This window comes from Euprymna scolopes, chromosome 12, assembly GCF_053919585.1.
Source record: "Euprymna scolopes isolate OS-2025 chromosome 12, ASM5391958v1, whole genome shotgun sequence".
Taxonomy (NCBI): Eukaryota; Metazoa; Mollusca; class Cephalopoda; order Sepiida; family Sepiolidae; genus Euprymna; species Euprymna scolopes.
In genome coordinates, this window is record NC_136493.1 from 6,516,292 (window position 1) to 6,529,735 (window position 13,444).

At 33.8% G+C, this 13,444-nt stretch overlaps 1 protein-coding gene across 1 annotated transcript in view; it reads left to right on the forward strand.

Annotated features, from left to right (window-relative positions):
• Positions 1–13,444, forward strand: part of LOC145291154 (DNA mismatch repair protein Mlh1-like) — a 94,101-nt gene that overhangs the window by 48,966 nt on the left and 31,691 nt on the right. The window contains exon 10 of the mRNA XM_080136683.1: positions 5,150–5,397. Within this exon, the coding sequence (XP_079992809.1) occupies positions 5,150–5,397 (248 nt within the window). The remainder of the gene's footprint in view (positions 1–5,149; positions 5,398–13,444) is intronic.

Here is a 13,444-nt window from a genome sequence, read left to right on the forward strand (position 1 = left end):
AAACCTACAAAAACATTATGATAAATCAGCTTTACAAACTAGTCCCCCCCCTAGCTTTATTTGTCTATTTTTGCCCGTATTTATCTATTACCTCTCATTCTCTCTCTTTCGTTTTTACTCTCTCTCTTTGTTTCTTTTTTACTTGCTCTCTGTCTCTCTCTTTTCTCTCTTACTTACTCCCTCTCTCTTTCTCTTACTGTATCTGTCTCTGTCTTTCTCTTACTGTATCTGTCTCTCTCTTTCTCTTACTCTCTCTCTCTGTTTCTTTCTCTTACTCTCTCTGTCTCTCTCTTACTCTCTCTGTCTCTTTCTGGCTCTTACTCTCTTTCTCTTTCTCTCTTTCCCTCTGTTTTTCTCTTTCTCCCTCTGTTTTTCTCTTTCTCCCTCTGTTTTTCTCTCTCTCCCTCTTTTTCTCTCTCTCCCTCTGTTTCTCTCTCTCTCTTTCTCTTCACTTGGAAATGTTTCTGCTGAACTCGGGGGAATTTGGACAGAATTTCAAATGGAACACTTTATTTAATTTACGGAGGTTGCATGCTCTTGTTCTGTCAACCATGACTGAATAGAGTTCCTAATTAATTCACAATTGTATTTTTTGGTTGCTCACTGAACTTTGAACCTTTGACCTCCGAGAGAATATCACTTTTACAATTGATTTTTTCCCAGTATGCTTACTATGAGTCCTTGTAGGTACCGGCAGCCAAAATTTTAAAATCGCCTATGGCTAAATTTGATCCTCTCATATAAAAATACACACAAATACAAGAAAAACAAAACAAAAATCATAAAGATAGCTTGTTTAGTCTTCAAGTTATGATCATTTTCATATTTACAAACGTAGCATGTACATGTTTATATTACAACATGGCAACTTTGAAAGCAACTGACAAAAAAAGTAATGGGTAAAAACGTCACAAAAGATGCGTTCATCACTCTTAGTAATAGAAGACAATAGGAAATAAAAGTATAATCATATCTAATTCAATTTCAGCCTTCATTTTTGAGATGTGAAAAGTGAACATTGCAATATTTATAATCGCAAAATTGCACTGGTGGGCACTTTTTGAAGTACCAGCAAATAAAACTGAATTAAAGAAAATTAAATATGCATAGTGGTTATTATGCCTATTTTTTTTCAAACAATTCCAGCTGCAAGTTTTTTTTATTATAAGTCGATAAAAATACTGATATCTTCAATTTCAATGGCAGAAATAAAGTACCGAATGTTTTAAACATATACAAATTTCAAAATCACAAAAACTATTAAAGATACAGATGTGAAATTTTGCATGCATAATCAATACATATTGTAGAATATCATATCTAAATTTCAACTCTGTACATCTTGTAGTTCTAAAATAATAAACTCAAAAATCGCAATAATTCACTGTTTATCATGGCAAAGTATCGTATATAAGCAAACGTACCTGTTCAACACCAATTGACATTCAATACAAAAGAGTTCTCTATACAATTGATATTTCCTTGTGATTCTGTTGAACTCTTCGCTTGGAACTGACCACATTCGTCCATTTGAGGTGGTTACCTCAAACCCCCAATCAAACACATACAGAGAAGAGACTTTCTCTACTTCTGACCTTGCCCATCTAAAGGCATTTATTTTCACCTTACACTTGTCCAGAAATTTCACTTGTCCTTCTTCATTACTCGTGACAGAAATTACTTGACCTAAATAAAAGTCATCGTCATAATATACTGTCACAAACTGTCCTTGTTTGCTAAAACTGTAGTTTCCAAACTCTGCCTGATGAACTAGAGCACTTTCTTCATCTGTTTCGCTTTGTTTGGCAAGGACATGCCCTTTGCCAGATGATTGCTCTGATGGCAGGTCTTTTGAATCTATAGTTGTGTGAAAGATGTGTCTTGCTACAATATCAATTATCTTTTCACAATTCTTGCCAGATACTTCTGCTTACCCTATCAATTCAATGACACACTTGATAACATCTTTGGTGTACCGGTTGCTATTATATTCCTTCATAGAAACATTTCTTTTCTCGGCCTGATTAAGAAAATCAAATTTCATAAGTTTTATTTTTGGTTTAATTTTTGGAAAAGTATTTGTTTTTTGTCTAATTTTAATTTTTTGCCAATACTACACTGTGACAAGGCAGTTTGGTACACGAGTGCACATTCAACAGCCTTCGTTTATGCTCGCACGTAGCGTAAATGAAAGCTGGGCTGTAAAATGGAAAATAGTCCCAGAGTTCAGGAGTTAATACCATGCAAAAGAAATCAAACAAAAAACTTTTTAGCCAATAATCACAAAAAAAAAAAATGCACCCCCCCTCTAAGGTGCCCAGAAAGTTGGTACTCATTTTAAGTTAAATTTAAATGGAAAAGTGATCACCCACTTTTCGAAAAAGTAATTTCTTCATATCATGAAAACTATTTTTTGCGATGGAAACGGTTTTCAGATTCGTTTTTAGCACACTGAAATCTACAAAAATACACATTTTGTTATATACGGACGTGAGACGGGCCTTAAAATAAAATAATACCGCGTCTTCAACATAAAAGTTGTTTTCATTGTGCTAATTTCATTTTTCTGTCTAGAATAAAATAAATTAAAACAATGAAACTTATGAAGTGAGCTATTATTTAGGAAACATGTGAGAGGGGGGGGGGCGTCTTTTTTTAACTAGTCTATACTTTCACCTAACAATTTAATAAACGATACAAGAATAAAATTATTAAAACAATAGTATTTATGAAACAAACTATTATTTAGAAAACCACTCTTAACTCTGTGTGTCGTTTTTTTTTTTTTAAAGAAAAAAGCAATCATTTAAATTAATTTGTTGTGTATCTTTCAAAGTTGCTTTAATTCAAAAAAATGTTTAAAATTATTTATTTGTTCGAAAAAAAAAAAAAAAAAAGGCGCTCGCCCAGTTTAAACCATTATGAATATGTCATTTCATTTTGTGTTTTTAATAAAAAAAAAAAAATGTTCCATGAAAAACTTTCCCGTTCTCATTAATTAAATCGAAACATTTCCAATTAAACAATTACAGATATAAGTTCTCTTTCACTTTTTTATTTACTTTTTTCATAGTTCTTTCCGGAAGTTTAATTTTTTTGTTATTTTATTTCATGCTTCAGCCACAGTTTACTATAATGTTCTCCCCTAAATTTGGACAGCAGGTGCGTGAAATAAAATGGCGTCTACAATTTCGGCAATAAAGTGTAGAAGCACCGTATTTTCAGCTAACAATTTAAATTATACAAAAATAAAAAATAAATGTTAAAACAATGAAAGAAAACAATAGTACTTATGAAGTGAACTAATATGTGGAAGAGAAGGTGTTTTTTTGTTTTTTTAGCCTAGTCTGTACTTTCGGTACTTATGCACTTAGCGAACTGTGCTGAAATAACATTTAGAAAGCCACTCTTAACATGGGGAGGAGAGGGTGTTTTGTAACGCTTCTGGACTTTCAACTAACAATTTAATATAAAAAGCTATCGTAAAACTTTAATTTAATTTGAAAATACTATTTAAATATAGCGCGGTTTCGCTAAGTGCAACCACCGTACTTTCATCTATGGACGACAATAGTTTTTTACGTTTATTCAAACTTTAATTTTATGCAGTCGTATGCCTTGAATTAAATATCTACCATACACCAAATCCTTTTCAAATAAATACAAAATGTTAGAAACACGCCGTTCAATTTGCTATGTCTAGCATTTTTTACGCTCTTTTGCCAAGTTTGTTTACTTTCAGGAAACTGGTTTAGAATGCTGAATAAACGAATATTTAGATGCTCAAACGTTTTAAAATTAAATCACTAATTTTATGAATGGTTTAGAATAAATACTCCCTGTTTATTTCTCCCCTAAAATGATACAATATTAATTTAATTTTTGAAAAAATCCAAAATATCGCTTATTTGTTTACGTTAAAAAGCTGAACATGTGCTAACTAAATGTTGCAAAATACTTCTGAATATTTAAAATATTCAAACGTAATTTTTACAAATTAATGTACAGAAATGGTTTCTTATCGCTTATATTGAAATTGAAGCAGTATAGTTAACTATTTGGTGAAATACCGAAGTCGAACTTTCATTGACTCGCACAGTTTTACCGTGTTCACGGTTCACGCAATTTTGTCCAAAAGACTCCCGAGGTGTCAATTTTCTTTCGCCTTGCGCATTTTCGCGAATAAAGCTAGGTACAATTTCTTAGCACCATTTTATAGGAAATTGAATAAACTTTAATTTAATATCACGTTTGCCGTGGTTATTATGAATAGTTAATTCACTAGAAGCAAATTAAATCAGAAAAAAAATTTTAAAAAGAATTTCACATATTTTTTTTTAATATTTGTTGTAATTTTTATACATAAATAAAGATCATTCTTTGCTTAATTTGATGCTATTTATAGTTTTTTTATTGGTCGAATGGCAAAAATTCGCGAGAGTTTTAAATAAGAGGTATGCTTTTCTTGATTTTTTAAAAATTAGCAGCTAGCGTTCCACGTCAAAATGTTATCACTTTTGTTGGTGCTATTAAAATAAATCAGTAAAATTGACTTTTTATTCAACAAATACAAAATAAAAACCATATGAAAGAGGGAAATTTGCTCTTTCATTTAATATATATTTTATCCAAAAACAAATTCAAATAAATGAAATACAGGCTGGTGAACATAACCTAAAGTTGGCCATTTTTTACGAATTCCACTCATTTTTCAGGCTGCTGCCGGTACCTAGTCCTTTTGGGCCTGAAGAAAGAGATTGCATTGACTGAAACGTGAAAATAAAACTCAAGATGAGAACAGTAATCTGAACAATCTGAATGATACAAATAACCAATCCTTATCTCAAAAATTCAGAAACGTAAAATGTAATATTTCAGATTTACATTAAATTTTATCCCTTGTCATTAGACGGCAATTAAGCAAGATTTTCTGAATTTCAATTTATATTAAGACCCTCTTGCCTTTAGAAATTTTATCGAATCATGTAATGGATTTTGATCAAAATTAGAGTAAAGATTCTAGACATAAGGTTTAGTATTATATTTTCATGTTAATTGTTGTAAACGAGTATAAAAGTGCTGCAAAAGATATAATGAATTTTAAAAAAATAAGAAAAAATGTTTTTCTTGTTCCTCTTCTCTCCTACAGATCGTTTAGTTGATTCATCTGCCATCCGAAAAGCTTTAGATGCTGTTTACCAAGCTTATCTGCCGAAGAACTCTCACCCGTTCATCTACCTGAGTTTAGAGATTGCCCCGCAAAATGTGGATGTGAACGTGCACCCAACCAAGCATGAAGTGCACTTTCTTAACGAAGGCAGTATTATCGAGAGTTTGCAGAAGACTATTGAGACCAAGCTGCTCGGTTCCAACATGTCGAGGACTTACTACACGCAGGTGAGACAGCTTTTGCTCAATCCACCTCTTGAAATGGATTTGTGCTTGTTTTGAAAAATTAATTGGGTTTCTCGTTCCTGTTTCTAAATTTTAAAAATAAGGATCGATTATTTTTATTATTTGGATTTTTCGGACTGCTGCTCTCATCTTGGATGCCATTTTCACAACGTTTCGGTTGATGTAACCTCCAACCTTCTTCAGGTGTATCTTATCAAACTCTGGGAATTTTTCTGTTGAATTTGGGAATCAGCACAGAATTTCAAACAGAACCCTTTATTTAATCAACAGGCGTAGCATGCTCGCGTTCCATCAGTTATAACTAGCTAGAAGTCCTAAGTAATTCTCAGTTGTATTTTGAGTGTCGCCCACACTGAGGCCTGAACCTGTAACCTCCAGAAGAGTGTAAATTACAACTGATTTTTACCAAGTCATGGTTGATGAAGCAAGAGCATGCTATTCTTCTGGGTGAAATCGGGTTCCGTTTGAAATTCCATGCAGATTACTCGAGTCTGACTGAAAGATTACCCGAGTTCAACAAGATACACCTGAAGAAGATTGCTGGCTGTTTGCAGAATGTTGGACAAACAACTGTGATAAAATGAAAAAAAATACAAGATGGCAATTAATAATATATGTATTTAGATGTTAACAGTGTTGGACAGTTTCACGTTTACAGTAAGCTGTCCAAAGGAAAAAGAACTGTAAAAGGACAGCAGAAATGGTTCAAGCATAGCTTGAAGATGTCCCTCAAACAATTTGGTTTTTATTCCAACTTGTAAGTAAACTAAAACAATTGTTCCTGGCATATCGCAAGTCACAAAAGAGCCATAATTACTGAGTCTACGTGTATTAACAAATGCAAAAGGAAACTTACTATTAGAACAGACAGAGCAGTCAGCACCTTTGCTACAAAATCATCCCACTGATGCGCAAGATATTTCAGAGTTAAAATCAAACTGACAAGCAATTTCCAGACCCACAGAACAACTGCATGATCACAAGAATGTTTTGCAAACTGTTGTTGTGGAGTAAGTTACGAATGCTTTGTCACCACTGTTATGGCCTGGCGGGCAAAGACAGTGGTATAATTAACACAATGTGTATTAGCAAATATATGTTACAGAAGTACACATCATGATTCTGGAACCATAATTGCCATGAGTTGCTGTTATTTACATCTTTCCCCGCCATAGGAAGATGTAACACAAGGTGGGGAAAGTCAAGCCAGCGCCCCTAAAGGAGAAGCACTCTGGCCTTTTAAAAATTGTCTGGGCATCACTGTTGGCATTCAGTGATCAGGGTGCCTCAGGCAATAAGCAATAATTATACTCTATCCCAAAGAGGGGAGCCAAGGCAAGGCCTGAGAGGCTGGAGCTCCTAGGACTACCCAAAACAAATGCCTCAACCCACTAGATAAAAAAGGTCAAAGATATTACCCAGTTTCTGCTAGACTAATTGTCGAGATTGGAACCTCGACTAGCAAGCAACCACAAGTGCTACCCAACGCCAATTGGATTGTGCTGATCGCTACCCTTGATGGTTCGACGTAATTATATTTATTGTCTCTAAGTTAGTCTACTATTCCTGAAATGGGGAGATCAACCTATCCCATAACAGTGTGTTTGCGACTTAATTAAAAGATCAACTTAGCTGATACTGTACATATATGTCCATATTGTATAACGGCTATCTGTCTATTAAAGTATGGCATGATTTGTTAAATAAGTTTCTTTTTAAAGTCTTCTAAGAATGGATTAATAAACATGTCCTGATTCAGAACAAGGACAAGATAAGGCGTTTGTGTTTGTCTCATCAAAGTGAACACCTGCTGATTGGTCAAAGGAAATAGTCTTGCCTATTTTGCAATTCCTGCGCTGGTGCACCAACCCCTAGCCCTCTCCCTCGTGGACAGGGTACAAAAAAAAAAGTTTCTAAACTAATAGGTATCTATCATTATCTCTTGAATTACCTCAATGTTTCAACCATGTGCTCTGATGAACTTACTGTATTTATGCCTCCCAATAAAAAGTACTCAGGACTGACTTACAGCAAAATCTCACCCTTTCACTGAAAATATTCTTGGATGCTGGAAGATTTTCTACTCTAATGGCTACTTTTTTCAGATCATTTGCCTGTGAAAATCCCTCTCTTGTTTTCTTAACCATACTAATGTACAGAAATTTAAATGTAATTGTTAACAAAAAATTGCTGCTCACTCATGTTACAAACCTATAAATCTGGTCCTTATCACAGTGGCAAATTGCCTTTTTTAAGGTGACCAAAAGTTATATGAGAGCTCCTTTTTTATTTTCTACACTAATTTGTGCTCTTTTTCCCAATGCACTTTTTTTTGTTTAAAAAGTAATGATTTATTTAACAAAATTAAATTGAAACGAATTTGGTTGATAAATATTTTTGTTTTAGATTGATTGAAAAATGAAATTATTCGAGGTTTTTTGTGATTAATTTTTATCTTGTGACAAAAGTTATTCCTGAAAGGATCCATTATTTTTAACTCGTCTTAACTGTTAAAATGTGCACTCTTGATTGTTCATGCCTACCAAATAACAGATTAAATGTGATGTCATAATTGACTCATTCTTGCGCACTCTCTCTTTCCCTCTTTATTCCTCTTATCTCTTGCTTTTTCTCACTTCCTCTCTTTCTTCTTTCTTTTTTCTTCATCTATATTCTATCTTTTCTCCCCTTCTTTCTCTTTCGAACCTATTTCTTTCTCTCTCTCTTCTAACCTCCCCTTTCTTTCTCTGTCTATAACCTCTTTTTTTCTCTCACTCTCTCTAACCTCCCCTTTCTCTCTCTAATCTTCCCTTTCTTTCTCTCTATAACCTTCCTTTTTTTTCTCTAACTTCTTTCTTTCTCTTTCTCTCTCTAACCTTCCCTATTTCTCTAACCTCCCCTTTCTTTCTCTCTCTCTCTTTTTCTCCTCTTTCTATCCCCATTTATACCCCCTGTGTTCCCATACTCTCCCTTAATGATTTACATCATTCCATTCTTCTCGCTACTTTTCTTCGTCTTATCATCTAAGACAGCCCAACAAGAATAGCATCCGAGTTTTACTAATGCATACACGCACTGATCAAATGTGAAACACACAATCGTTCACATAATAAAATGACAACGTTGCATTAATTACCACATAAAACTAATGACATAGTTTAACGTCTCTCGTTTCCATTTAAAAATATTGATTTTTTCACTGTTCAATGAATCTGTGCAGCTGTGGCACAATGACGTAGCCCCTTTTGTGGGAGCTAACGGCTTCTACATTAATAACCCCTATATCTAGCTTCTAACCTTGTGCCTGACTTTGTGATGAAGTTAAAAACGTTTCATGCAGGTGTTTTGTGGGGTTGGGAAGGTTAGAGCATGTCAGTTGGGTTTGAATGACGTGACATGACATGTTATGAAACTTCACCAGTGTCAAGAAAGGTCAAACTTACATGCGGATATCTGAAGTTGAAAAATAAAACATTGCGTGAAACGCATATTTCTCTCTCTCTCATTCTCTCTCTCTCTCCCTTCCTTTCTCTATTTCTCTCTTTCACTCCTTTTCTCTGTCTTTCAATGAAGAAAGGGAAAAATGAAATATAATTTGTTTTAAAAACAGTTGAGGCCTGCACTCTATACGCGGAGGGTGTGTATGCGATGGGTCGACTAAATGTTTTCCTACTTGTTAACTGTTTAATAAATTATATATATTTTTATAAAAATGCATTCGTTCGCTGTTTTTATACAAGTGTTCGATTTCAGCATACCATTAATGCCGACGACAGAAAGCTGCCTGTAACGACACAATGACTACACAAGAAGCGACGATGGGAAGATGCCTGCAACGACCACACATAATGCGACCCATGCCAGACAGTTATAGCCAACGATGTATCGACCCGTTTTCGTTGATGTTTCCAGTATGTGTTTATCGTGTTAGATATCGTTGAATATCGTTTATTCTCCGGGGAGCTGGTTGCGTTCACAAGACGTTCATCAACCAAGTAACCCTCCCGGGGAGGCGATAGTATCACATAGCAACAAAAATATTGTTTCCTTACAGAAAGCAATTTGGTTCTAGTCCAGAATTCCCCAATATTAAAAAATAAAAATATAGAAAAATCTTATGTATATCACCATGACAAAACGAAAATATCATATTCCAAAAATTATGTAAATTTATCAAGTATTATCATTTCTCCAAAGAAAATAATTTAAAAGCAAGTAATGGGAATTTGTAGGCATTACAAAATAAATCTCAAATTTTAATCATTGATGAGTTATTTCACTTTATTTTTTGATTTAAATATATTAAAATATTGGGCAAGACAGTCTCTTCTTGAGTACTCATAAAATTTGATTTTCTTATTTAAAAATAAAACTTGATCAATTTGTGATTTTTGGTCCCCCAACAAAAGGAGGGTGGACCTGTAAATTCACTCTTGTCTGTTCGCACTTTTCTCTATAACTATGCCTTGGAATTTTTTGAAATTTTGCACAAACATTAAACATGATATGAGTAAAAAAAAAAGTAACAGAAGGGATTTTCCGGGAAAACTCCAGTTGCCTCCATAGGGGTGCTTTCCGAGTTAAAATGGCTAAAATTGACACTTTTGTTCTTATTAAAAAAAATTGATGCCTTGGATTTTTATAAAACTTTCTGAAAAGTTGTAACTAACTGATTTCTATATAATTTTGTTTGTTTATACTTTGCGATAACTCTTGGGTGTACCCCAGGGGCTCTTTTAGGGCTAATAAAAACACTTTTTTTTGGACTATTTTATCATATTTGTCCAAAATGTTCTGTGTATGTCTGTTTAGCAGTTTTGCATGGTGCTGAACTCAAATTTACATGTGTTAAGGCCTAAAACTGCACCATTTGTTCATTTTCACCAAGATTTGATGTCTCCTGGGGACTTTCGGGACTAAATGTTGGGGGGGGGGGATCCTGAACTTAGTAATTTTTTTTATGCCTTGTTTACTGTGCACTCATGGGGGACCATGCATCCTTCACTTGCTTTTTGGAATATGGTACTTTTGTTTTATCATGTGTACATCATACAAATTCTTTACTTTTTTTTTTTTTTAAATATAAAGGGACTTCTGGTCCAGAACAAACAATTTTCAAATACATAGTAGCAATCTAGAATTATTATTTTAAAATAATGAGAAAAATTTTTTTTCAGAAATGAACTTCATATCTTTGTACGTACTAGCAGGAGGGGCTTTGCTCGGGCGTAAAATACATCTAAATATATTTTAATTTGTCCAGATTTTGTATATATTATTATTGTAGTCGTGATTTCAAAATTAATAAAGTACTTTGGTGCCATCAGCCAGAATCGAAACTGAAACTGTAGCATTCAAAGCTGATGACATTTCCACTGTACCAACATGACACACATGTGAACTGATTAAAAATTAACTAAGATGAATGTACTAAATGTACGACGATATTTTCAATTTTGATCCATTTTTATCCCTTTAAAAACTATTTTAACCGACTAAAAACCCATAAAAGAATGGTCTGTAAAAAATCCAATCATTTGAGGCCCCTAGTGTTGCTTTGGAGGAGATAGTTTGAAAATATAGAGACAGACAGACAAACATATGGCTGCTTATATATTAGATTTTGGGTGAATTTTAAGAATTGTTGAGAACTTAATTTTTGATTAATGGTGCACGTTCATTACCAAATAGCAGTTTCATTGCCGAAAGGCAATCTCAGCATCTCTATTTTGTGACTGGAGAAAATGCCAAGATGGTCAGTTAAACATCTGGTTTGCCTTTATAAAATCAAATTTGGAATTCACGTTTACTCAATGTTTTTTTTGCATCTGTTGCTGGATTGTGATTTATTTGACACTAGCAGGGTTACCCAGCGTTGTTTGGGTCTATAAAAACAAAATAGAAAAGCTTAAAAACTGTAATAGTTGTATATTAAAACTGCTGTCTTTCTTAATCTGTTTTTCCACATTATTTTCCCACCCCCTGTTTCTCTTTTATCCAGCCCATTGTCTTCCGTTTTCCTTCTTTCCAGCTGACTACAATATGGTTGTCTTCAAGTCTAACGTAAACAAGTTTTTGATGAGCCGCTGCATATAAGTTAACAAATTTACTGAATTTCCATTACTAACGATTACTTTATTGTCCAATTGTCTACTGTCTACTCTTTGACCCTTATCCTCGAGTGGCCTCTTGGCCTTGATAAGTGGTGATGCCTCTGTAAAAAAAAAATATCCAATTTTTATTTCAAACAAACTCATGCACATCTTTCCTTTCTATTATAGAAGAAGATAAAAGCTTATATCAAGATCGCATATATGTGTATAAAAATATTAAAAAGGAATTTTCCATCTAAGGCTTCAGTAAGGAGAAATTGGAAAATTCCATTAGCACTTAAGTTAATGTAATGTTAACAGCTATCTTACTGCTCAACTCCCTACATAGTATCCTTGTACATTTGGTCCCAATTAGTTGCCCCTTATGTAAAAGTCCTGTTTGGTGGTGAAATAACATTAAAAAAAAAACTAGAGAAATGTTAAATAAAAAAATACAAATTGCAGCTGATGAGAAGAATTAATACAGATTTTTTTTTTTTTTGCAAGTATAACTCAATTCCAGAACTAAAGAATATTTTAGCATAAATTTTGTGTCCTTAAAATATATAGGCAAAAAAGTCATAGGGAAACAAACTTAACCCAGCATTAACAAAATAATAGTTTGAAAGATGCATTTGATTAATTTCTATTTCAGTCGCGTAAATTATAGCTTTAACAAAATAATAGTTTGAAAGATGCATTTGATTAATTTCTATTTCAGTCGCGTAAATTATAGAGTTGAAAGAACACACAGAAGAATCAGCTATCGGTATTCATGCATGGAACCGGATTATTTTCTTCCTTTTCTTCTCTACAACAACAACAGGGAAGATGTTTGCTCTTAATATCAGCAGCACCAGTTCTTTCTTCTCTTCACTGACAAGTCTAAAAAAAACGAGATAAACTGACTCTCGTTCAAAATCACAATGTATAACATGGTGTCCAAAAATGAACTTTTGAGCAAAAAATCTTACTTTTAGTGCTTCTACATTATTGGGACGAAATTTTGGAAATCATAAAACTGAATTTCACATGAAAACAATGGTATCTACGTATTCCTCGTATTTTTAAGATGATTATATCAAAAAATTACGAAAATCGATGACGTAGAAAATTATTTATTAAAGAAAATATAACATAAAATTTGATCAAAACGATCGTAAGACACAGGAGAATTCAAAAGGGAGGTAATTTTCCGTTTTGATTTAACCAATATGGCGGAAAAGTTTCACCTGCTAACACAAAGTTGTTTTGTTTAATAATTCAGTAATATTCGGGTAATTTCAACTGCATAATTTGGAAGCTACTATTGTAATTTATTAGAATTGACAAAAAAAAAATCAGTTGAAACCATTGTTTTTTTTATCTGAAAACTCCATTTGTCAACTACAAAATCTCGTCCCAATTCTGTAGAAGTGCCCTTCTTTTATTAACTATTTTGGATTGCCAACAGCACCTATTTTTCATAATCCTAACCCTTGCCTTAAAATCAAACTCTTATAAGTTTGTACCTGTGTGCAACTCAGTCCCCGTGTTTTGACAAGCTTCTGGGTTTGACCTTTACTCCTGATCTGAAATGGAACATGTACATCAAGTCTGTTACCAAGGTCGCTGGAAAGATGGTGGGATCCTTCTACCGCTCCAGAAGATATCTCACTACTGATGCAATTCTCTATCTATATAAAAGCCAAGTACGTCCAAGGATGGAATACTGTTGCCATATCTGGGCAGGAGCTGCTAAAAACAGCCTATCCTGCCTTGACAGAGTACAAAATAGACTTCGTGGCTTAGTGGGGGATGCCCTTTTCTCTACCCTGCAACCTCTCTCCCACAGAAGAGACGTTGCGAGCCTATCCTTGTTTTATCGTTATTTCCATGGCAGGTGCTCGTCTGAACTCCAATCTCTGGTCCCCCCTCGCCAATCTTTCACGAAAAAC